General features: G+C 40.7%; 1 protein-coding gene across 1 annotated transcript in view; it reads right to left on the bottom strand.

The window, feature by feature from the left end:
• Positions 1-27,091, bottom strand: part of NHERF4 (NHERF family PDZ scaffold protein 4) — a 31,488-nt gene extending 4,397 nt beyond the window's left edge. Inside the window, exons 1-9 of the mRNA XM_073601115.1 lie at positions 27,025-27,091; positions 25,441-25,468; positions 21,251-21,315; positions 16,925-17,136; positions 14,319-14,520; positions 12,220-12,356; positions 8,155-8,356; positions 3,271-3,467; positions 2,255-2,362 (exon numbers count right to left, since the gene is read on the bottom strand). Of these exons, the coding sequence (XP_073457216.1) occupies positions 2,255-2,362; positions 3,271-3,467; positions 8,155-8,356; positions 12,220-12,356; positions 14,319-14,520; positions 16,925-17,136; positions 21,251-21,315; positions 25,441-25,468; positions 27,025-27,091 (1,218 nt within the window). The remainder of the gene's footprint in view (positions 1-2,254; positions 2,363-3,270; positions 3,468-8,154; positions 8,357-12,219; positions 12,357-14,318; positions 14,521-16,924; positions 17,137-21,250; positions 21,316-25,440; positions 25,469-27,024) is intronic.
• Positions 27,092-27,316: the final 225 nt, after the last annotated feature.

Here is a 27,316-nt window from a genome sequence, read left to right as displayed (position 1 = left end):
TAATATTAGATCTGATCGAAAGCATCGCACGGATTGCAACCCGATCTCCATGTCAACAGAGAAGGCTATGCAGTGTCATCGCTGCTAGGTGAACGCCGGCAGAGAGCTCAGCTGTCTACAACCAGTAGTGCTGCCCCCCCATGCATGTGTCCATCAGCCACATAATGTAACCAGCACTGGGTCCATCACTGACTCTATCCACCTTGAATGTGTAGATGGGGGAATTGGATTATATTTATTTTGGTAACCCAATGGTTGAACAAAAAAAAAGCAATCAATATATGGGCTGCCTGAGTGCTACCTGGAAGTGAACAAGTTTGTGAAGCTCTTACAAGAACAGGGGAGGGAGAGTGACAGATGGAGGAGAGAAGGGAGGGAGATGGGAACAGGTCAGTGATCACAGTATAGTGCATTGCTCAGTGTTCACTCACTGGAGGGTTGAAGCTCTTACCTGATCAGGCAGCATCATCATTCATATTTCTCCTTTCTGTCAGATACAGCTGCATATCGGGATAGGAGAGTGGGCAGTCTGGGCAGACACAGGAGGAACAGGGGTGAGAGGAGGAGCAGGTTGTATTCTCCTCTCCCATCCGTGAGGGGAAGGGGGAGTGTGCTCACTGGGCTGGGTGGGAGTGTCATAGACACTCAGCTTAGCTGCAGGCACCGGTCCCTACATTTACAGACTGATTCTCCTGTCCTACAGACAGAAGAAATCAGGCTACTTTTTTAAACTGTTCCTACAGTAATGGATGGTTCGCAAGACTGCCTGGGCCCAGTTGGAGGCGCGACCTCTGTGACCCTGGTAGTTATGCCACTGCTCAGACCCCTTGACTGGTTGGGTCATTTCTGTCAACACCCTTCTCAGGGACCAGAAAAGAGGAACTGCATCAGCATTTTTCAGCTCTCCTTTACCACCAAAGTAAAAGTCATAACATGTAAGCTTTAAATGTTGCCTTCCCTCTGCTTTTAAAACTGCTGCACCTTTTTCACAATCTGTTTCTTAGCGCTCACATGACTGCACAGCTCCAGGTCCTGGACAGCTGCTGCAAGAATCGGCAATATTGAGTAATTACCAGAGCAGTGATGTCACTCCACTGGCCCATAGTTCTAGCCGTTGCTGAGGTCCCCTCTCACCAGCTGCAGCAGCTGCCCAGAACTTGACGCTGTGCTTGTCACGCGAGTGCTATGAAACAGATTCAAATAAAAAAAAAATAGGTATTTGCACAGTTTTTTTAAATTATAATTTGCAGCATTAGCAAAGGCAGAGGGAAGGCACCATTTAAAGCTTACTTAGTAGAGAGGATTTAAAGTGATTGTAAAGCCTAATTTTTTTTTCATTAAAATACCCCCCCCCCGCTCCTTCCTCAGTAGCCAATGGCTCCCAATGCTGCCTGAGTCCAGGAAGAGAGAACACTTGTAGCTGGGTACAACACTGGATCGCTGACAGCCTCAGGTAAGTGTTTAAAGGGGGGGGAGGGGTATTGCCACTTTAGGTACTCTTTCTTTTCACATTTATTTTGTCTGCTGCTATGTTGTAAAATCCCCTTTTCTGCAAATATTTTGTTTGCATTGTCTTCCCTTTTCCTTTATTAAACAATAATTTAAAATCATTATAGATGTTCTAAAATAATAACTAAAAACCCCTGCCTTTCAAAGAAGAGCTACTATATTGTAAATCTCTGAAATATCCCTGTCTGGTGTGACAATGTGCATTACAGACATTTTTTAAAAGTCAGAAATGTTAACATAGATATTGTAAGCAGCTTGTTTTTATGATAAAACACGGGGTGACAGCTGTTGGCTAATCAGTTAACTGTGGAGTTAACCGACTCCAGCGCCGCTCACTCAGTCTGCTGCAACTCCGATTCTGGCCCCCAGAGCTGCAAAATCTCTGTGTGAGCCTATCATCACATCATATTGGTGGCTGCAAAGTTAGTTTGACACTGTATCTATGATGTATTGGTGGCAGCACACTGATATCTGACCTACCATTTGTTACAGCACACCTAAAACCTGAAAAGTTTGCTACAGTTGCAAATTTTTGCTGCTTCAAGGTAATCAACACAACTGGCTATAAGGATTTGGCCAAATGTTAGTGATTTTTTAAAAATAGTATTTAAATATATTAATAATCCCTATTTTTTAGTTAATGGGTTAACTATATATTTTTAACCTTTTGGTTTTATCAGTACCCATTTATAGGTTATTAGTCCTTGCATTGGGCAGCAATGTGTGTTTCTATCATGTATCATACCTGTTTCATTTTGGATTCTTGCAACATTTGTCCATTTGATTCTTTAACATGAGTAGAGACAATGTCAATGGTTTGATCTTCATAAAAAAGCAAAGGTGAAACACCAATCTGATTAAGAGAAAAACAGCATAAGGAAATACGGTATGGTAATTGCATCACTACTGCTATTAAATGCATTTCTTAGATGACATTCCTGAGTATATTCTGGGTTTAATTAATTTCAAGGACATTATCTGCACAGAGTTGGTATCTTCTTGTTTCTGCATATCTCTGGGTGATCCAGTTTCCTCATACAATCCAGATACCTGTACATATGTGTAGTTTGTTTCCTCCCAGACTGATCTTACTGCATGAGTGCATTAATGTGGTGGGGACATCAGAATGCAAGATCAAGGACCAAAGTTAATAGTTGAATGTTCTTTGAAAAGTTTGTGCAAAAAAAAAAAAAAAAAAGCAATGGTCCTTTACAATTGTATACATAAATGTATAGCTAAATATACAGTATAAAATAGCTAGAACAATGGGGAGGATTGGAATATAATGTAGAAGATTGAAGGTGGAAGATTACACATTTTTGGTGCTAATAGCATGGCAGTGATATTTTTCAACACAGAGCTATGAAGATTCACCTCTGCCGGTGACCCCCTGAAAGGGTCACTTTAGAGGAAAATTACCTCTTACAGGTGTCTGAGAAGATAAGACATTATATTTCTCATGTCAGAAGCTCAAGATGCTGAGATTTGACACATTTATAAGAGAAACAAGTGTTACTTTCATATATGGCTAGAAATCTCAGTGCATCCAATATTTGGTATAGATGTAGGTCTTGCTAAATTAATTAATTATGCTAAGAAATCAATTTTTCACAATCTGGCAATGTAATATATGTGTGCTGATGTGGCTGTACTTTACCATACAATATTTATCATTTCTGTAAAAGGCTCTGTAAGTGTTTATATGAAAATCTGAAATGGGATGAGGCACATTAAACCTTTATAGCATTATCAGTCCATTACCTCAGTGTAGAATCTGTCTCCTTCATTGCTGATAACAACCAGACTGACTTGATTTCCACTTTGCTGAATGAGGTTGACAATGTCTTCATGTTCCAGGTTCTGCACACTCTGACCATTTACTGCTAGCAGACGGTCTCCTTCTCGCATCCCAGAAACCTCTGCTGGCAGTCCTGGATCCAGCTCACGTAAGAATTGTCCTGGTTGGTAAAATAAGACAAAATGCAAGGATAAATTTTCTTGATAATATACAGTGCCTTGAAAAAGTACTCATACCCCTTAAAGTTTTCCACATTTTGTCATGTTACAGCCAAACATGTAAAAAAAAAAAAAAAAACATAATAAAAAACATAAATGTATTTTATTGGGATTTTAAGTTATAGAGTAGACCAACACAAAGTGGCATATCATTGTGAAGTGGAAGGAAAATGATAAATTCACATTTTTTTACAAATAAATATGTGAAAAATGTGGCATCCATTTGTATTCAGCCAATACTTTGTAGAACCACCTTTTGCTGCAAGTCTTTTTGGGGATGTCTCTACCAGTTTTGTATATCTAGAGAGTGACATTTTTGCCCATTCTTCTTTGCAAAATAGCTCAAGCTCTGTCAGATTGGATGGAGAGCATATGTGAACAGCAATTTTCAATTCTTGCCATAGATTGTCAATTGGATTTAAGTCTGAAATTTGACTGGGCCTTTCTAATACATGAATATGCTTTGATCTAAATCATTCCATTGTAGCTCTGGCTGTATGTTTTAGGGTTGTCCTGCTGGAGGGTGAACCTCCGCCCCAGTCTCAAGTCTTTTGCAGACTCTAACAGGTTTTCTTCTAAGATTGGCCTGATGGCTTCTCACAAACTGCAAGCGGGACTTCTTCTGGCTTTCTTCCAACAATGGCTTTCTTCTTGCCACTCTTCCAAAAAGACCAGATTTGTGGAGTGCACAACTAATAGTTGTCCTGTTGAATCTTTTTTGCTTTAAGAGCATATTAAATAAGGGCATTAGCCAGTACATCCCATTGGGAAATACATTTAAAAGAGTAAATAAAAGTCCTGGGTGGCTTAACTCCAATGTAAAAATGCATATAAAAGCAAAGGAGAAGGCCTTCAAAAAATACAAGGCTGAGGGATCATCATCAGCATTCAAAATTTACAAAGAATGCAACAAAAAATGTAAGGGTGCAATTAGGGCGGCTAAGATAGAACACGAAAGACACATAGCGGAGGAGAGCAAAAAAAATCCAAGAAATTCTTTAAGTATATAAACAGTAAAAGAGGGAGGACAGACCATGTTGGCCCCATAAAGAATAAGGAAGGGAATCTGGTTACAAAGGATGGTGAGATGCCGAAGGTATTGAATTTATTCTTCTCCTCAGTATTCACGAGGGAATTGGGGGGCTTCAGTAACCAAAACTGCAGTGTTTATCCTCATGACACGTCACAGGAAGCACCCTCATTGCTAACAGTGGACAGAATTAGAAATAGACTTGAAAAACGTAACATTAATAAGTCACCAGGACCAGATGTCTTGCACCTGAGGGTCCTTAGGGAACTCAGTCAAGTATTTTTCAGACCATTGTTCCTAATTTTTACTGACAGTCTACTAACTGGAATGGTACCAGCTGATAAAAAAGGAGAAAAGCCAATGTAGCACCAATCTTTAAAAAAGAGCCAAAATACATCCCTAGGAATTACAGACCAGTTAGCCTAACATCAATAGTATGCAAGCTCTTGGAAGGGATGATAAGGGACTATATACAAGATTTTAAAAATGAAAATGGTATCATAGTAGAGATGAGCTGAACACCCCCCAGTTCGATTCGCACCAGAACTTGCAAACAGACAAAAAATTTGTGCGAACATGCAAACACCGTTAAAGTCTATAGGACACGAACATGAAAAATCAAAAGTGCTAATTTTAAAGGCTTGTATGCAAGTTATTGCCATAAAAAGTGTTTGGGAACCCGGGTACTGCCCCAGGGGACATGTATCAATGCAAAAAAAAGTTTTTAAAACGGCCTTTTTTCAGGAGCAGTGATTTTAAGAATGCTTAAAGGGAAAAATAAAAATGAAATATTCATTTAAATATCGTGCCTGGGGGTCCCCTTAGTCCGCTTGTAAAGTAGCGCATTTTCCCCATGTTTAGAAAAGTACCTTAGCAAAATTACATTTCTAAAGGAAAAGATGTCATTTAAATTGCTCACGGCTGTAATGTATTGACAGATCCCGGCAATATACATAAAATATTATTTTAAAAAACAGCGTGGGTTTCCACCCAGTCCATACCAGGTCCCTCAGGTCTGGTATGGATATTAGGGTGACCTCCACGCCAATTTTTTTTTTTTAAATGGCATGGGGGTCCCCCCCCAAAATCCATACTAGACCCAAAGAGCCTGGTATGGACGGGGAAACCCATGCCGTTTTTTCCTTAATTCTGTCATAGGGCTCCCATTAACCACTTCAATACACTATATATTATATATTGTACACTGCACTATATACCCTGCACTGCATTATATATACTACACTGAGTGCACTATATACTTTGAACTGCAGTATATATACTATACGGACTGCACTATATACTCTGAACTGCAGTATATTGGGCCTTAGGTGTTGGTGGTGGCAGAACACGGTAAGCCCTCACAGTTACTCTTGTTGGGCGCAGGAACGGTCCCTGCTGTTAAATATTATTTCAAAAATTGTAATTATATGTCCCTGTTAAACAGGGACAGAAACATTGGGCCTTAGGTGTTGGTGGTGCCAGAACACTGTAACTCTTGTTGGGTGCAACAATGGTCCCTGCTGTAAATATTATTTCAGAGGCTGCTTGCCCTCTTTTAATGGCATGTGAGCATCTGCCTCGCAGGCCTTCCGGACATGATGGGTATTTTTTTTTTTTTTAACATCGCACTACACTGTATTATATAAAGTGTACACAACCTGAAGTGTATTTGAAATCTGAACAAATTAATGGGGTGGGCAACTACATGGCACATGAGGTTTAATGTGGAATTTAAAATTATGCATTTGGGTGGCAAAAATATGAATGCAATCTACTCACTGGGGGAGAAACTCTGGGGGAATCTAGGATGGAAAAGGACCTGGGGGTCCTAGTAGATAATAGGCTCAGCAATGGCATGCAATGCCAAGCTGCTGCAAACAAAGCAAATAGAATATTGGCATGCATTAAAAAGGGGATTGACTCAAGAGATAAAGAGATAATTCTTCTACTCTACAAGACTGGTCCGGCCGCATCTGGAGTATGCTGTCCAGTTCTGGGCACCAGTCCTCAGGAAGTATGTGCTGGAAATGGAGCGAGTACATAGAAGGGCAACAAAACTAATAAAGGGACTGGAGGACATTAGTTATGAAGAAAGGTTGTGAGCACTGAACTTATTCTCTCTGGAGAAGAGACGCTTGAGAGGGGATATGATTTCAATTTACAAAAACCGTGCTAGTGACCCCACAATAGGGATAAAACTTTTCCGTGTAAGGGAGTTTAATAAGACACGTGGCCACTCATTAAAATTAGAAGAAAAGAGGTTTAACCTTAAACTGCATAGAGGGTTCTTTACTGTAAGAGCGGCAAGGATGTGGAATTCCCTTCCACAGGCGGTGGTTTCAGCGGGGAGCATCGATGGTTTCAAAGAACTATTGGATAAGCACCTGGGCCACTACAACATAAAGGGATATACAATGTAATAATGACATATAATCATAGACATATAACTTGGGCAGCCTCAGGGATGATCGCTGCATCGGTGGGGGCAGTTACAAGCACCAATCTCCCTGTATAGCTTTTCTCACAGCCACTTCTCCTCCTCTCCCTCCCGTGGCTGTCAGGGAGATAGGTGCTTGTAACTGCCCCCACCGCCGCATTAATCACTCCCGGCTGTCCCCCTCTGTGCTCCCCAGGTCCTTCTCTGGGTCCTCCTCTGTGCTCCCCATGTCCTGCTCTGGGTCATGATCCTCGGGACCCCCTCTGTGTCATCCTCCGGGTCCCCCTGTGTCCTCCCCGGCTCTCCGAGTGCTCCTCTGGTCCCCCTCTGCTCTGTCCTCCTCTGGTCCCCCCATATCCTGGAACTTTCAGGATGGAAAGCGGAAGAAGGAGCAGATAAATCTGTCATTTACAGGCTCCTTCCTTCTCTGAATGGACAGAATCATTGACTCTATCCATTCATAACTGAAACACCATAACCTGTGTTTACGATGTTTCAGCCGCTGACTCCTGTCCATTCATCTTCAGTGCAGTGAAAAATTATTTGAAAAAAAAGAAAAAATTGTATAAACACTGACAGTGTCCACTCCCCCCCCCCCAAAAAAAAAGAAAGCATTGTTAAAAAAAATATGAAACTGTAAAAAATACTTAAATAAATAAATTGTAAAAAATAAATAAATAAAACAAAAACTGTCACATGTGCCACTGTCACGTGACATTTATCGGTAATCGATATCGGCGAGTACTTGAAAAAAAGTACTTGGTCTTAAAAAGGTGGTATATCGGTGCAACCGTACTTTACCCCATTCATTTCTTCAACGGAAGAAAATAGTATGGGTACTTTGTCCCACCTTTTAAGTGCCCTGTCACGCTGACTATGATGTTGGACAGGACGCGTATCCCCCTTGGCGCACAGTGGCCTGACACGGCAAGCAAATGCTGAGAGCCATCGAAAAGCGTTGCTGCGAAAGCAGTTTGTCTCCTCCATCTCCTTGCTAGCTGTGGTAGGGCACATTGAAAGACGGAACAAAAACCTGAAGTATTTTGTTCCACTGGAGAACTGAATGGTGTAAAGACAAAATAGATATTGTAATAATACCACATAGCACATTTTTTTGCGGGCCAAGTATTTAATACATACTGTACATGGCATTTTAGTTTACCTTGTCCACCTAGGCACTTTTCTTGTCTTAAAAGGAATCCATAACCCTCTGGACTACGCACCAAGTAAAGATTTTTTGTACGATAAGGTACATAAGATGTATCAGCAAATGCAATGCTTGGTATAACTCCGTGAGCTTCATATACCTCCAATGCAGATGGTTCCAAAACTAGCAGGACAACACGCGAACCACTATTTTGCAACTGCAAGAAAAAGGTTGATGCAAGATTGTAAAGGAGGTCTAAAACCCACCTAAATCTCATGAAAGCTTTAACATGTTAAAGAGTATGTAAACCCATTTCATATTCCCGATATGTGCCTGCTGTACCATGTACTTGTATGAAAAAGTATCCTGTTCTCTTTGAATTGATTCCTTTGTGTGAAATCCCTGGTGTTCCTGCCAGTCCCTCTGCTTTCCTATTGAAAACTGACCACACTAATTAGGAGAGCACACCCACCATGGTCAGTTCTCTAGCTATGCTGGGAATTCAGTCTGCTCTTCTCCAATGATCAGACTTGTCCTGAGCCCCCATACCCCCACCCCAGCTTTTTTATATCAGCAGCTTTCATTAAATGAATTCCCAATAATCTTGCCATTAAGGATCTTGCTCAGACACTTCTGGTTATAAGGTTAAACCAATACCCCTGTTTGTGCTCCTGTCACATGCCCCCTGGTTGAGGCTACAGCACTATCAGGATGACAATCCAGAACAATAAAGATCAGCAAATACTTGGGCATGTGCATAGGAACTGGCTGAAAGAGGCTGAAGGAGAACAGCAGCAATGTGATATAATAAAGGGGTGAAGGTGGTAAAAACTGTATATTATAAACAAAAATGACAGTTGATATATAGGGAATTTGCACTTGGCACAGGGGAATTTGCCTTCCTTAGTGAATCATCCAATCATGTGCAAGCAGAAAATACAATTTTTAATGTTTTATTGTTTTTTTTTTTAACTTGCACATGATTGGGTATTCTTTGAGAAGTGAATTTTCACAACAAGTAAAGGGAAATTCTCTTGTAAAGGGCAAATTATCTTTCAAAGTTAAGAGTATATTTGCTTTTCGTAAATAAACCCTCTAATGTACTAGCAAACCAAATGTTAAGGCTTAGATTTTCCATAATAATCCTTTTTTAAGCAATCTTTCCAGTTTCACAGCTATAAGGCTACATTGACATACTACATGCTGTCTGCATACAGTGTGTGTGACCTGCTGTTAGCTGTGGCTGTCACATTCATACTCAGTACAAATTAATGACCAGTGTTGTTGCTGTTCATATGTACCTGATAATCTGAGCGGTTACATGCGAATAGAGCCTCCACACAGAACAGAGCCTTGACACAGACAGTGTACATCCAAGGCCTGCATTTCTGTGGAGTTCTGGCCAGGCACAAACTGGCCTCAGCTAATCAGTTAGTTTGTATATGGCCAAAGCGCAGAGTGTTACTGTATCCAGCAAAATGCCACCTCTGAAAATAGTAGACTATCCAAGTATACATGAATGTAGCCGTAAAGTGAAGAACCCTTTCTATCTGCAGTGGTTAAACTCTTTTCTTCAAGATGCAATGAGTGTCCTTGACTTTGGCAATGAGCTCTCATTGATTCCCTGTATGGGATATTTATGTCCTTAAAGCGGAGTTCCACGCAAAAGTGGAACTTCCGCTCATTTGTCTCCTCTCCCCCTCCGGTGCCACAATTGGCACCTTTTGGGGGGGGGGGGGGACAGAATACCTGTCTTTGACAGGTATCCTGTTCCGACTTCCGGGAGTACGGGCCATGGCTCGTGACATCACCGCGGGGCTCCCTCCTCCTCTCCCTGTTGCCGGGCCAGTAGGAGAGAGGAGTGGGGCCTTGCGCATGCGCAGTAGGGTTCCCGGCGTGAAGCCGTAAGGCTACACTGCCGGGTACCCTTACCCACAATCAGCTGCAGTGCCGACATTGCTGGACTCCAGGACAGGTAAGTGTCCTATTGTTAAAAGCCAGCAGCTGCAGTATGTGTATCTGCTGGCTTTTAATATTTTTTTTTTTGGGTGAAACACCGCTTTAATACTGTAAAATTAAACCCACTTCCAGTTTTATAATCCGGGGATTCTGTCAGTGTCTAGTTTTGCCTAATTGTTGCTTCAGCTGTCACTTCTGCTGCTCTATGTTTCTGCCTGTCCTCACCTGCTTTCCTCCATATTTTCTGTCATGACACCTGCTCAATAGTACAGTCCCTTACTGGTATTTAGATCCCTATGCTCCAGTGAATGACTTGTGACATAATGTATGCAGTACACTGTTCTATCTAATGTTCTAAATCTGCTTTGGTGTTTTCCCTGGAGAAATGAAATGACATCTGGAATTCAGACATTCTAAATATTCTAAGTGAGAATGAATTACCATATAGCTGGTAAGGAGTCCAAAAGCAAAAAAAAAAAATGATTTAGTTGCACATTGGAAACACCTGTTCTTTTGTTATTATGAATAATATAATTTATCTGGTAATCTAGGCTGGGCAGCATTCAGTTTCCACGTGGGTCACTATCTGCATTCAGTTCATGTTTCCTGGTGTAACTATCAAAAACCTGCTTATGATCCCTGTACTGACTCCGTCTCCTGAAATTCCTCCTCTAAGTTCCTCTGTAGTTCAGAAGGCAAGCTCTGTGAAATGTGTGATATTTATAGGGCATAGTGAATACACTGAATTCAAAGAAGTAAATGTGTTTAGATCTACACATAATAAGTTCACAAACTTCAAGATTGTTCAGCTTTAGACTCTGTTCCCACTGCCATGACTTGGGATCTGACTTGTGAGATCCCAATTCGCATGACACGTGAAATCCCATGTTAATCAATGAGAACTGTCCTTCTGACTTTAGAAAAGGTTCCTGTACTACTTCAATGCGACTTCTATACGACTTCTATTCTATACTATTATCAAAATAGTACTCAAGATGCCAGCAAGTCACCTGGCAAAGTTGCACCGTAAGTCACGGCAGTGTGAACCGAGCCTTAAGGAGTAGGCTGGAATTAACTGAAATACAATGTGGCAATGAATATATATAGCACTGCTGCTGTAGGGACTGCTGTGTGTAGACTTCCCTGGGCTTTCCCCTTCTTATTTTTCAGCCAGTTACTAGGGGTTTTCACACAACCGCACATACTCTCAACCACTTGTTATCCAAGTTTTTGTTTTTTTTTTTGTATTTATTGTTTGAATGTGGATGGGAGAAGGGAGTAGAAGGATACTCCAACTGGAACTAATTACAGATGAGGACAACTCTCACTCGGCCTCAACAGGTTAAATGTGGTAGCAGACTCTCTGCTATACCATACAACACTTGTATGGGAGGAATAAGTCCTTTGCTTGCTCTGGCAGCAGACTTGGTGAAACTGTTTATCTTCAGGGCACTCACTAGCATCCCCTTTAACTGACACCCGTCCACTGACTCTACTATCTGAAGGGGTGGCCCTTGCAGGACAGGGCCCATGACACAGATCTGTACTCACTGTAGGCCAAAACAGAAACTCCCCGGTGTGTCTCACTTCCAGTCAGCTCTGCAGGACGTCTGGGTTGCAACTTTACTCGGATTCAGGCCCTCGGGTCAACCACCTGAGTCCGCATGACAGCTTGTGCAGAGGAGGGGCAGCTACCCCCTCCCTCCAGGACCCCGCTCTCCAGCCTAAGACCTCAAGCACATGAGACCTTAGCGTATATACAGTCCCCAGCATGTACTGAGGCACTTTCCTCTGCTAATCGCCAGAGCTGTAACTATGCCTGTGCTCTCATTTGTCAGGTGTCCTCCCACTGTCCAATATGCCCCATCCTATTGGACCAGTGTGAAACATTCAATGAATGGATCCCTGCTTCCTGGTAGGCAGAGAGCATCTAAATTTACCTGACAGCCTTCCTGGTAAGCAGAAAGACCCAAAACCTATACTATCTTCTAGCACCTACCAAGAAGGGTGCTACGTGTAATTTTACATTTTGATCATAGATACACTTTAAGAACTATTCCATAATTAGTATTCAATTTTGTGCAAAGATTTGTATAAAACTAGAAAAGGATATTATCACACCTTTTTAGACAGTTGACTCAATGTAAAGCTTGTGACACTTTCACCACTGACTTCAAGAAGACGGGCACCAGAGGGAACCCCAGCCTTTTGTGCTGCACTGCCATCTTCCACATTGAGAAGAAATGTACCACGGACACCTGGGTAACAACATTGTATATACAAATATATAATGGTCACTAAACAGTAATATAACATTTATAGATGGAAAACAATGACTATTTTACAGTGCAAGCAATCGCATTGTTACTTCTTAAACTTGTCACAATAATTGAAATTGTTGATGCTGAAAATAGAAAGTAAGGTAGAAAGCATTTCAATGTCTTTTTTATGTTGGATTATGCTGGTTTAAAATTGAATATGATGAATGTACCTACAAGATCAAGTAAAGTTTACATGGAAATGGTGACATTGAAATATGTAGGCATATGTGTAGGCCAGCAATTTTCAACCGGGGGGGGGCCCAGGCACCCTGGGGGGCCTTGAGGTTTCTTCAGGGGTGCCTTGGCAAAATGCCAAAAATTGCCCAAAAATATATACAAGCCAGCAGGTGGATCAAGTCTGCCTTTTAGTTACACAAAGCCACAGGTTTTTATTGTGCACCATTTCAACCTTCCAGGCAGCGGTGTCCTAAAAACTAGTGAAGTCATCAATGTTGATAAGAAGCTTATTGATTGCCTGCACAGCATCCTTGTTTGACCCGCCTCTGCCCCCCTCCATCAACATTGGGGTCACATCAGCTGTGAATGATGGAGAGAAACTGAGGGAGAGGAGAAACACTGGAATACTAGTTGGTACCAGTGTGGAAAAGTGTATTTGCTTTGGAAGAATAAATCACCTCTAATGTTGGGTGTCCTACGTGTGTCGATGTTGCTGCAATATGTAAAACTATTATAGGGCGTACACACGGTCGGACTTTGTTCGGACATTCCGACAACAAAATCCTAGGATTTTTTCTGACGGATGTTGGCTCAAACTTGTCTTGCATACACACGGTCACACAAAGTTGTCGGAAAATCCAATCGTTCTAAACACGGTGACGTAAAACACGTACGTTGGGACTATAAACGGGGCAGTGGCCAATAGCTTTCATCTCTTTATTTATTCTGAGCATGCGTGGCACTTTGTCCATCGGATTTGTGTACACACGATCGGAATTTCCGACAACGGATTTTGTTGTCGGAAAATTTTATCTCCTGCTCTCCAACTTTGTGTGTCGGAAAATCCGAGGGAAAATGTCCGATGGAGCCCACACGCGGTCGGAATTTCCGACAACACGCTCCGATCGGACATTTTCCATCGGAAAATCCGACCGTGTGTACGGGGCATTAGAATAGTTTTTTACATTTTAGAATAGGGTGCTTTAAAACAGTCCATAATTTTAAACGGTGCATTGACTTTGAGAAACACTGATGTAGGCAGCATGACAGAATCAGTGACTCAAATCAAGTACGCAGATCAGAAATTCTGATTTCCCTCTCAATTCACTGGTGGAATGCTTGCTCTGGAGTTTTGAGTTGGTATTTAATGAAGCCAAAAACAACGAGGCAAATAGCATTTTTAGATGGAGGGCAGCATTGTCAGGTTGCATGTTTTTCTCAGTACAGTATAATAATTTATATTTGTCCTGTTTTTCCATGTTTTACATATTTGCTGCCTTTAAGATCTGCATTTATGAGCCATCTCACTTTTTGAGAAATCATACTTTACATATGTTACATTATGTACGATACTCTTTGTTTACTTTGCGATTATGCAAGCGTGTATTGGTTACTTTGTCAATAAAATAAGATTAAACTAAAAACAAATCTATTCAGCTATATCCTCTATCATTACATATAAATAAAAGAGATGCTCAGATGGTATTGGTAAGTTTTTTCAGGCTGGCAAATAAGGCCCATTCGGTGTCACCTTGTTAATATCATACTGATTTGGGATTTTTAATGCTAGATTGCATGGGGCACATAGATCATAAAATGGCTATAAGTTCATATAGATAAGCATTATAACAAAGATAAAATAATTGTACACATATATGTACATACTGTATGTATGTACACAGAAGGAGATACATTAACGTAGGTTCAAAAAGGATAACTTACCACCGGTTGAGGTTGTAGTGAAGCCAAAGCCCCGACCCTCATCACGTACAAGGCAAAGCCGTGGCCTGGGACAAGACTCGGGAAGGACATTAGGGAGAATAGATAGTGGTGAGGAGTTATTGGCACACAATTTCCTATAGCCAGACTCATCAAGAACAACCAGTGACACGCGGGTGCCACTGGCCTTCACCTTCTGTACCACCTGTGGAAATATTGACAAGTCTAAAATTGCCAGATAGCCAAAGGTAACAGGAAGCTTTTCCTTTTCTTGAATAACCACTGAACGTCTTAAATATTGTCTTATTACCAATAGACACAAATGGATGACCATAAACCACCATATCATTTTGACTTTCAGGTATAATGTAAAGACAAAGATCAGACTGTTTAGGAATACCAATAGGACTGACTGTCATGTACCCAAGAATGACTAACTGAAATAAAAAATATGAAACACCACGCAATATAGCATCTACTGTATGATATTTAATGATCGTTCTATGCATTCATCTATATGTGTGCCCTGGATGGAATCAATCTGCCTTTTTATAGAAAGTATATGTGAGCTTTTTAACATTAACATTTCTGTATCACGTTCACACATTTAATGCAGTTCCGTGGTTTTAGAAGCAGCCTTTACTTTTCCCCTTATATGTATTTTTAAAGGGACAGAGTCTCACCAACAAGATACATCCTAGCAAGTGACCTATGGAACCACAAAGGAACAGGCAGAGTCCAAGTACAGAGCAGACAGGAACAGAGAGTCACAATCAGGAGCAACAGGATACACTTAGGTAAAAAGCCCAAAAATGCAACTCATATATCCAACAAATTGGGCAGCCAATAAACGGTACCAATTTTTTGTATCCAAAATTTGACCTTGTCTCTGATTAGTTACCATATCACAGTGCTGAGTTATGACATGCTTTAGTAATAGAGAAAGGCAAGCAATTGTTTTCACACATGTTCATACAATAGGGTCAGCTCAGCAGTATTGAGTTTACTAATTTTGGAAACGTATCTACAGGTTTAAAAGAGAACTGCAATAGACCCAGTTGGTTATAGTCCAGTCAGGTAATAATTATGGGGGTTATTTATTATACCTGGAGAGTGCAAAATCTGGTGCAGCTCTGCATAGAAACCAGTCATCTTTCAGGTTTTATTTTGAAAGCTTAATTGAACAAGCTGAAGTTAGAAGCTGATTTGCTACCATGCACAGCTGCATGGATTTTGGATCGGTCGAAAAATGATCGTCTGATCCAAATTCTGTGTAAAGAATAGCCGGTTGTTAAGGAGTGGGCCGCTGCATCCTTAACAACTGATTACTCTTCAGCTGTCAGTGGGCTTCCTCACTGACAGCTTAAATTTAAACGGCAATGAAAAATGCAGAAAAAAACAGTGTAGCCCCCCCCCCCCCATCCATACCAGGCCCTTGGGGTCTGGTATGAATTTTACTGATGTGCCCTGATGAGGCTGCACTGATGGGCACTGATGGACACTGATGAGGCGGAACTGAAGGGCACTGATGGGGTGGCTCTGATGAGGAGGCACTAATATGCAGCACTGGTAGGTGGCACTGATATGCAGCACTGATGGGCACTACTGATGGTCACTGATAGACAGCACTGATGGGCAGGCGCTGATGGGCACAGACTGGTGTCACTGGTGGAAACAGAGTGGCATCACTAATGAGCACTGCTGGGGCTGCATTATAATCAGGGCACTGATGATTAGTCAGTGTCAGTGTGAGGCGAGCCCATAAATGGCACTTTCTTGTTTACATGTGATCGGCTGTGATTGGACACAGCCAATCACATGGGCAAAGATCCAAGAAACACGTCGTTTCAGAACGAGAGCCGTACCGCTCCGCTGTCATTTGAAGGTGGGCGGGCGGCAAGTAGTTAAAGAACAAAAAATAAGTGTCCCCCCGAAGTAAGTCCAATGTCAATCATGAGGCCTGCCTCTACCGCCGACCCAAAAAAAATCCCAAGAAAAACCTTTCCCACAGTCTGACAGCTCCGCCGCCTGACAGATTTTAAATTGCCAAGGGGCGGGGCCACCCGATTACATCATCAGGTGACCCGCTCCCTTGTAACGTCATTGACCAGGGCGTGCTGGGTTGATGACGTCACGAGATACATCCGAATCTCCGAATAACCAAAAATTAATCCGAATTGCACATGTCTAATGCTTTACCCAACCGCTCTAGACATCTCCAGGCCAACCTTACTTGATGTAAGATTACCACCTGATAGATAGTTTTGGATCACACTCTACAGATGAGAGCAATACTTTGAAGCCCTCTTAGCACTCAACACGACCACATTCAAACACAGATATCTACAGTGGGGTTTATTATGGTCCTTGTTCAGGTATTCCGCCATTGTACTAATATGTACTAATTGTATTGTACTAATATGAGTTTTCCTTTGCTGAAGAAATCCAAACTGCTTTGTAACCAGAAGACCCCTGCTACAACATGCTTTAAAAAACATGACCTAAAAGTGATAGAATAGTATATTTTCAGTAAGCATATCGTTATAATAATGTGATTCACACTTCTAGGTAATTCCTATAATATATGAAACAAGTCACTGTTACCTCACCTTTAGGTGCTCCTGCTCATGAACATACTCCCCATTAATCTGTAATAACTGGTCTCCATCTTTTAGTCCTACAAGATAAGCAGGGCCTCCAGGAATCACATCATGTACAACATGACCAACTCTCTCCAAATCCCTACGCAAGGTGAACCCAAAAGTTCCACTAACATCTTTCCTCAGTACACAGAAACGAGCTACTGGATCTGGATCCGAGCCTGGAAAAGGAAAACTAGATATCAAAGGAATGCAGAAACATAGGATTACATATACCTGTATAAAGAATAGTAGATATCAATATTAATCAAACACTAGAATTAAATGACCCTCAAGATACTACCTTGTACAATCACAAAACTTCCCTATACGCTTTTATCAAAATAAAAAGAGGGGGAAGGGGATGGGATGGGGACTATCGGTAAGGAACTCATGATATTCCAACACAAATAAAAAAACTGATTTTGCTCAACCATCCCAATGTCAAAAATTGTTAATACAACTCACTGTATCCATTAGAAATGTTTATTAGTATCAAAACAAAAAAGGGAAAACCAACATTAAAAATCGGTACATTTCATACAGTAACATTCATACTGATAAAGAGCCAAGTCCACCTCATATTTGCATATAGTTATGACCACAGGTGACAAATCAGTATGTTGGCCCCGCCCCCTGGCTTGTGTTCCCACTGTGGAGGGAAATATGTATGCAGGGTTCAATTTGTTGGACTGGTACTCCTGCAGAAGGATGTTCACGTATAGTCCTTTTCACTGAATTACTCCAAACTGGAACCTGCACTTTTTGGATGTAATCAAAAGAGGTTAACATAGTTCCTATTGAAGACAATACAGATGGATGATGGTAGGGTAGCTGAGTATAGTTGAAATTACTGCAGTGGTCCAGAGGAGGTTCGATATTCAGGGTTCTAGATGTGTGATGTTATGTAGATATAGCCACAAAATCAAAGGCAAGACACTCCATACCCTGAATTACCTCCCTCATACTGTTTAGTTGATCAGTTGGATGGAGTCACATGACAAACTCAAGTTACCAGTCCCAGTCCAATGTGGACCAATTGTAATCCAAGGTGATTGTACACATAATTGTGGAAAAGTCCCACTTCCAGAAAAGTATAGATATACTTATCAGGTCCCGTAGAGCACCGATATCCCTACATTTGTGAAAGAACCATTCCTTGTAGGGTCTGCCATTCCATGGGTGTCATAAGAATGACAAACGGGTCATAGTGAAGAGGTGGACACTGACGTGACCAGTTTTGCTGGTCTCTGCCGGGACCTGATAAGTATATCTATACTTTTCTGGATGTGGGACTTTTCCACAATTATGTGTACAATCACCTTGGATAACAATTGGTCCACATAGGACTTTGACTGGTAGCTTGAGTTTGTCATGTGACTCCATCCATCTGATCAACTACACAGTGTGAGGGAGGTAATTCAGGGTATTGTCTTCAATATGAACTATGTGAACCTCTTTTGATTACATCCGGAAAGTGCAGGTTCTGGTTTGGAGTAATTCAGTGAAAATCGTGAACATCCTTCTGCAGGAGTACCAGTCCAACACATTGGACCCTGTATACATATTTCCCTCCACAGTGGCAACACGAGCCAGGGGGCTTGGCCAACGTATTGACTTGTCACTTGTGGTCATAACTATATGCATATATGAGGTGGACATGGCTTTTTATCAGTATGAATGTTACTGTATGAATGGTACCGATTTTTAATGTTGGTTTTCCATTTTTTGTTTTCATACTAATAAACATATATTTTTCTAATGGACACAATGGAGTTGATTTACTAAAACTGAAGCGTGCAAAATCTGATTTAGCTCTGCATAGAAACCAATCAGCTTCCACAGCTGCACCAGATTTTGCACTCTCCAGTTTTAGTAAATCAACCCCAGTGAGTTGTATTAACAATTTTTGACATTGGGATGTTGTTTTTTATTGGAGTTGTTTTTTTATTGGAGTTGGAGTATCACAAGATATCAATATTATTTCACTGTTCCACTTTTTATACTATGCTCATATCACATTTTTGTTTTGGTGTTATCTTTAATATTATGCATCATTTTACTCATAACTCTCGTCTCTTACATCTCAATTCACAAACACACATAACATTCTTTATTAAGTCAGCTCTTTAAGTTGTTGATATATTGACACTGCTAGTTCTATTATCTTATATCACTGTTAGTTTTATTTTATCAGCACAAATATATCTGTAAAAGTCAATTCACCATATCATAAGCTCAGGGTAATAACTAGGAGTTTCAATAGTGAGGTTTGGAAGAGAGGAGAAAAATGAGCTGTCCAAGGTAGTAATACAATAATACTTAAATAATAATAGGGCTTTCAACAAAATAATCTTTACTTCATGTGAAAGAATAATGATTAATCATCATGCTTGTGAATTGAAGTTTTTTTTAGGAGATAAAATAAATAGTGGCATTATATTAGCTTATCTATCTTGAATCACTCCTAAAGTAAAATGTAAACTTAACTATCCAAACCTGAGAAATTAGGCTGATGGGAGATTTATTAGGACTTGCAGAAGTTACAGGAAACATGAAATACAAAGTGGACCAAGACTCAACCTTCTCCTTTACAGTGTGAAACAAGTCAGATATGAAAGATATAGCACTCACATTGATGAATGCATGTGCTCTTTTTCCCTATACCCATTTGATCATAATTTGTAAACTAATATAACATCATAAATAGGTCATGTAAATTCAGTATCATCCAGTCCCAATACATTTACTTAAAGTGTTACTAAACCCACAACAGTAAAACCAGTCTGTATATATGCAATAAAGCATGCTTGTTATACAGTGCCTTGCAAAAGTATTCACCCCCCCCTTGGCATTTTTCAGGTTTTGTTGTCTCACAACCTGTAATTAACATGGATTGTTTGAGGATTTGTATCATTTAATTTACAGAACATGCCAACAACTTTAAAGATTTTATTTTTTTTATTGTGAAGCAAACAACAAATAGGACAAAATAACAGAAAAAGTCAATGTACATAACTATTCACCACCCTAAAGTCAATACTTTGTAGAGCCACCTTTTGCGGCTATCACAGCTCCAAGTCACTTTGGATAAGTCTCTATGAGCTTGCCACATCTTACCACTGGGATTTTTGCCTATTCCTAATTGCAAAACTGCTCCAGCTCCTTCAAGTTTTATGGTTTGCGCTTGTGAACAGCAATCTTTAAGTCTGACCACAGATTTTCTATTGGATTGAGGTCTGGACTTTGATTAGGCCATTCCAACACATTTACATGTTTCCCCTTAAACCACTCAAGTGTTGCTTTAGCAGTATGTTTGAGGTCATTGTCCTGCTGGAAGGTGAACCTCCGTCCTAGCCTCAAATCACACACAGCAAGAATATCCCTGTATTTAGCACCGGCTTCATGGCAGTGTTTGGTTAGTGGTGCCTCTTGCTTAGGTGTTGCAGCCTCTGGGGCCTTTCAAAAAGGTGTGTATATGTAATGGCAGATCATGTGACACTTAGATTGCACACAGGTGGACATCATTTCACTAATTATGTGACTTCTGAAGGTAATTGGTTGCACCAGAGCTTTTATGGGCTTCATAACAAAGGGGGTGAATACATACGCACATGCCAATTATCAGTTTTTTTTTCTGAAAAATAGTTTTATGTATATATTTTTCTAATTTTACTTCACTAACTTAGACTATTGTTTTCTGATCCATCACATATTAATCAGATTAAAAAACATTGAACCAAAAGCTGTAATGTAACAAAATAGGTAAAAACCCAAGGGCGGGTGAATACGTTTGCCAGGCACTGTACTCACTTTTGAACCTAAAGGTTTAATCCTCTGCATTGTGTAAAAAAACCTCTTTGATCCTGTCTCTCCTGATCTTCCCCTTCTTCCACTGTCCCCAATCTGTCTGCTGATAGCACAGAGCCTTTGGGGCATTCTGCACATGCTCAGTTTGGCGTGTATTGCGAGAGAGGTGTTTTTTTTTTTTGGGATGGTGTATGTGATCAGCACATTTTCCAGACAGAGGGTCAGGAGTCATTTAGCCTCATAGGACAGTCAGAGGAGAATGTAAACTCCTCCTACAAGCTTTAACCAGTGCTCAGCCAGACACTGATAGAAGTCATAAGACTGTTAAATACTGCTGATGAGAAAAGATAATTGCATTTCCATGTTCTGTGCACTGTGGGAGATCAGATATAGTGAATGCAGGATCCTGGGTTTAGTAACACTTTAACCTCAATGATTTTTAACATTTTTTTTACCACTCTAATATTATAAAATACTTGAGGATACCTGGATCTTCTCCAAGGCACAGAGCAGGATTATCAATGCCCAGTTTGGGATTGAATGGAAATTTCCTTAAAGAACAGAACATAAACATACTGTAAAACAAACTACAAGCATTACTGTGCCTGGTTAAAGTCTTAATCATTTTTATTTGTTTAGTTTCATATTTATATGCACATTTAGACCTTCTAACAACTATGTTTCTACAATAAAATGATCACATATGTAAACGCTTTATGGTTATGAGTTTTTCATAACTCATGCTATATATGTGCTCCAATGTGGGAGACTCTCAAAATTATAGAGTTAGGACCGTAGTAAACTGGGGTGCCTTGACGTGGCCACTGCGGCTTACACATACTGTATGTTTGCAAATGTGTGTGACTCAACCCTTTGTTTTTAACGTGAACTGTTAGACAGGGTCAATTTGGTTTTGTTGCAGGGCAGCTGGTAAGTGATCTGGGAATTTTTTTTGTTTTTGATGTGTGTTGCCTTTCCATGTACTCCTTGCTGCAAAGGATAGTTATATGTTGGGGTGGTTGGCAGTTTGTGAACGTGTGACGTGTGTCGCTATACCTTTACCCCTTTCATGCCTAAGCCTATTTTTGACATTTGTTGCTTACAAGTTAAAATACATATTTTTTGCTAGAAAATTACTTAGAACCCCCAAACATTATATATATATATATATATATATATATATATAAAATATATATATTTTAGCAAAGACCCTAGAGAATAAAATGGCGATCGTTGGAATATTTTATGTCACACGGTATTTGTGCAGCGGTCTTTCAAACGCAATTTTTTGGGAAAAAAGACACTTTCATGAATTAAAAGAAAACGAAACAGTAAAGTTAGCCCAAATTGCCCACACTCATGGAATGGCGACAAACGTTGGTACCTAAAAATCTCCACAGACAACGCTTTACCAGGTTAGAGTTATAGAGGAGGTCTTTTGCTAGAATTTTGCCCTCACTCTGACAATTGCGACGATACCTCACATGTGTAATTTGAACACTGTTTTCATATGCGAGCAAGACTTTTCTTTGTTGCGCGAGCACACGGGGATGGGGGCGCTTTAACATTTTTTAAATTTATTTTTATTTATTTTATTTTATTTTTTTACATTGTCCTTTTAAAAAAAATTCTGATCATTTTTTTTGCTGTCACAAGGAATATAAACATCCCTTATACAGTAATAGGTGCTGACAGGTACTCTTTATGGAGGGATTGGGGGTCTAAAAGACCCCCAATCCCTCCTTTGCAATTAAAAGTATTCAGATCGCCAGTATTCTGAAAACTGTCATTTTTTTAAATCGGTGCCATTGGCAGCCGAGAAAACCGGAAGTGACGTTGTGACGTCGCTTTCGTGTTTTTACATAAGAGACTGGATCAAAGCCGTTTCCGGCTTCGTTCTAGTCTCAGCCTAGTCAGTAGAAGTGTGGGATCATGGATCGGATCTCCCAGTGGGATGGGAGGCTGGGGAAGAGCGGCGGAAGGCGGTGGGAGGGGGGGCATCCTCTTCTGCTCCTTTAGGATAACAGCCGAGTGGCTTTTAGCCGCATTGGTTGTCATCACTAAAAACCCGACCACCAGCTCTAAAAAATGGTACCGAGTTGATGCCTGCAGCCTCTGGTACCTCCCCCTGGTTCTAGACGCTTAGAGAAGTTTCCAGAAACTAGTGTGCAGAGGCCAGAAGATGCTGAACTGAATATTTGTGGGAATCTGACCAATCTCAAGGCAGGAGGCCTGGCAGGGTGGCTGAACCAGCCCATAAACAGTGAAGAGCCTGGCCAGCAGAGAAGTTGGGTGAAAGACGAATGGCTGAGGTGCTGCTGTGTAGCATGAGAGAGGGCCCCAGAGAAAGGGGTTTCTGTCTCCAGTCTAGAGGTTGGAGAAAGAAGGAAAGCTGAAAGAGTGAGCTCCACTGTCCTGCAGTCCACCGGGGAAGGACAGCCTGCATAGACTGGAAAGGAACCAGCCCAGAAGAAGGCCTGAAAGCAGTTTTATCCATAGCTGCAGGACAAGGACAGTGTGAGTACCTCTACACCCCCAGGGCCTATAAGAGAGAAGTCTGCTAGATGTAAGTTCTTGGCACGTCTTCAGAGGACAGTTTATTGCTTACCCAATCCCTTGCCGTCGGATCAGATACCGTAGCCATGTGGGCTAGTATTTTTTTCATTAAGGGGACCAAAAGTTCCTATAAGTTGAGACTTTGCTAACAATCCACTCAGGGGGACACCAAACTCCTAGGAGGGGATTCATTTGCTAAAGACTGTTGTTGTTCCAGAAGGAATGCAGTAAATTATCTGTTGTTGCAGTGTGCCGGAGATGGAAGTTGTCCTCATTTTTTTGTTCTTTGAGTGAAGTCCCATAACCCCCTTTACCCTATCCAATTTGTAATCCATAATAAATCCAAAAAAACAAGCCCATGGACTGTTTCTTATGTCTGGATGCAAGTTGGAAAAATTCATGTTGCCTGGCTGCGCAAGACTATAGAAGGACCCAAAACTCGATGGCTTCTAGGGGGGGGGGGGGTAGTGCTACAATAATAATAGTGCATATGCTCAAAATTAAATGCATATGGGCTTGCTTAAAGGCTAAGTCCACCTTATGTAAAAAAAATAAAAGTAAATGCACATGATTTTTCAGGTATAAAAAATTTGTTTATTTTTTATTATTTTTTTACACTGCAGCCTGCAAAGCATTGCACCTGTGATCAGTGGGTTGCAAGTGCAATGCCAGGCTCCTGCAGACATTCAGTACAGCTGTATGCCTGTATCCCCATAAGGACAGACAGTTACTGAAGTGCAGGAAGAATCAATGAACTGTAACGATGCTCACCAACACCCTCGCAATTCATTGAGAACTACAAGCCGTCTTCTGCAGTGGAAGACGATACTTGTATTTCATTCATTTAGAGAACTCTGTGAATTAATGACGCAGCTGTGTAGGCAGAGCCCTGCACAGCTGTGCTGTTTTTAAAATGTGTCAGTGGGTGAGGAACCCCTGCCTGCTGTGACAAGAGGGGGGGGGGGTGCAGAGGACTGTTCCAAAGTAACATGTCACATGTTACAGCTTAAATATGGGTGTACCATGTAACATGTTACAAAAAGGTTAACATCCTTTAGGCTCCATTCACACCTAAGTGTATTCACACCTAAGTGCCGGTTCACACAGGGGCGACTTGTCAGGCGACCTAGCCGCCTGACAAGTCGCCTCCCGTTCTGTACAATGGAACCGTTCTAATAGGAGCGACGCAAGTCGCTCCGACTTAGAAAAAGGTTCCTGTACTACTTTGGGGGCGACTTGAGGCGACTTGCATAGACTTCTATACAGAAGTCATTTTGCAAGTCGCCGTGCCAGTCATGTGCAAGTCGCCTCGGTGAGGCGACCTGCAAGTCGTGCCGCCCCTGTGTGAACCGGGGCTAAGTGAGACCTGCTGCACCGTGTTTTTTTAAGCTTTTTTGTGCGTTTTTTTGGAGCGGCACCATTTATTTGAATGGGCCTCTCTCCGCTTCAAAAACACTCCAAAGCTCATGTACTAAATTTTGGCACAGAGCTAGGCGCGTTTGGCACTGAGTTTTTGCAGCAATTTTGTCACTCAACAGTCACAGCAAAATTGCACCGCGCTTGGGGTGGCATTAACAAATAATGGCATTGAAAACATGTTTTGCAGTGATTCCAGTACACTCAGGTGTGAATGGAGCTTAAATGGACACATAAAATGTTCTGTTTTCTTCCATATTGCTGGGATGAAGTGCACGGATGTGAATTAGCCACATGAAGAGTATTTGAGGCGGAAAAACGGTCACTAGAGCACTATGGGTAATCTAAAGAGACAGCAGAGCAGGGAAGGTTGCTTTGCAGCTCCATTTATCTAAGAGACACCCCTGACACTGTCTGATAAGGGATCGGTCTCTACTCTGATCACTAATTTCAGTTCTGTAAACAACCAGCTTTTTTCAGAACAGCTAAAATGTGTTAATTATTCATGTGAAAAGGGAACTAAAGTTTCACAGACTGGATAAAATGCTGAATAATTTTAACATGCTATATTTGAATTTACCCAACTGAAAAAAGAAGATAATATAAATACTATTCCGTTTTGACCGGATTTAAAAAATAAAGTATGCTCAAAGCCACCATACAAAATAATTAAAAAAAAAAATATCCAAAAGTTGTGTACTTACGTGGGTAATTTCAGATCTTCTTTAATTTCTGTAAGAGAAGAGAGACATTTATGAATGAATTACATGGTCTACAAAGCTGCAAAACTCACAAGTGCAGCAAAAAACATTCAGGGCCCGGTCACACCAGTTGGTGATGAGCACTTTACCACAACACATGGCGTCTCACCATTTCACTAAGCTGAGTGAAAATTTGCTTTGCAAAGAGAAAATTTACTTAGCTTAATGAAATGGTTGAAATTGTGCTGACTTTTATCATCCAATCATGTGCTAGGAAAAACGCTGTTTAAATCTTTCTTGCACATGACTGGGTATTCTTTGTAATGTAAATGTTGTCTTGCTCCTCCTTAGTAATTTAGCTAAATCAAAATTAATTTTGCTAAGTCAATGTTCACTGCGCTAAATGAACATGTCCCACTCCTTTAATAAGTCAACCCCACCAAAACAGTGTAATCATTGCTGAATCTGTACATACTTATAAAAACCACTAGAGGGCAGACAAAGGGAGAATAAACTAACTATGCTCTACAAAAAGGGTAACTAGGAGGAGTACAACTGGTGTATTAAAACCATTAGATGGCAGCAACATATCAGGAGATAAATATAAGAGATCTCACACAAGGATCCCAAATGATAAATATAATGATCACCTAATCTGTAAAATACATAGCTGCTAAATTGATAAAACAGTGCCCATTAGTGCCCATTAATTTCTACCAGTTATACAAAATCTAGCAATTTTAATTATTTTTGTGAAGTATAGCAAGTTTAGAACACACAGAAAATATAAAAAGGGGGTTTTGTTTATAAAACTCTCTTTTTAGACTAGATGTAAATCTGTAAATATGACAACATGGAGTCTACAGTATATAGGTAAATATATTGTACATGGTTACAGTCAATTTTAAAAGATTTAACTGCCCCAGGCTGTATGAATAAATGCTTCTATAAACTGTTTCAACTTTTCTAAAAGTCATAGTTTTATATTATTATTTATATTTTGGTTGAGTTTCAAATTCCCAGCTGATGTATGGGTTAGGGAAATCATACAGTTTGTGTTTCCTACCTTTTAGGTTTGTAGCAGCATTTGAACTCATCGAGGTTTGAATTGAATTTTGGAAGCTGTGCCCAAAAAGGTACAGAGAAGATGACTAGTGATCTTATGATTATTGAGGTATTGACCAAGAGGCAGCAGATGAGATGTAGAAAGCAAAAATCTACAGAATAAATGAAGCAGGGAGAACCTAGCACTACAGGTACAGCTTCCTCTCCAGCAGGGTGAGCAGCAGGGTTTCCAAACCCCAACAACTTTTTTTTTTACTGACAAAACATGGAAAATTTACTGACAGAACACACTCATTACTGACAACCTGAATTACAGAAACTATAACAGATATTCAAACCATATAAACAATATGTAAACATAAACAAAATTCATAACAAGTTCATAAAAGTCTAAAAAGTATGACAAAATGTGAACATGCCTAAGATTATGAAAGATCTGGGGCACCCTAGGTACAGAGAAACAAATTCTGCGGTGCACATACCGCGTTCTGATGAACAGTGTACCTTAGGCCACGTTCACACCTTTTATTTTAGTGTCACTTGAAGCAGTGACACAGAAAAGTACATGAGCTTCTTTTTGAGCAGTCATTTTGGCCCCAATAGACTTTAATAGAAACCTATTAAAAACACGTGTATCACATGTATGTGGCGGACGGTGCCCTCACCCTCTGTGTCTTTCTGTGTCTTGCAGAGCTCTATTACCTCGTTGCCAGGTTTCTGGAAGATGGACCGTGCCAGGAGGCAGCTCAGGTCCTGATCAGAGAAGTGGAGAAGAAGGAGCTGCTGCCCAAGAGGGTAGACTGGACGGGCAAGG

The sequence above is a fragment of the Aquarana catesbeiana genome, linkage group LG10 (assembly GCF_042186555.1).
Source record: "Aquarana catesbeiana isolate 2022-GZ linkage group LG10, ASM4218655v1, whole genome shotgun sequence".
NCBI lineage: Eukaryota > Metazoa > Chordata > Amphibia > Anura > Ranidae > Aquarana > Aquarana catesbeiana.
Note: the sequence above shows the minus strand (reverse complement) of the source record. Positions and strands in the feature narration are given on the sequence as shown.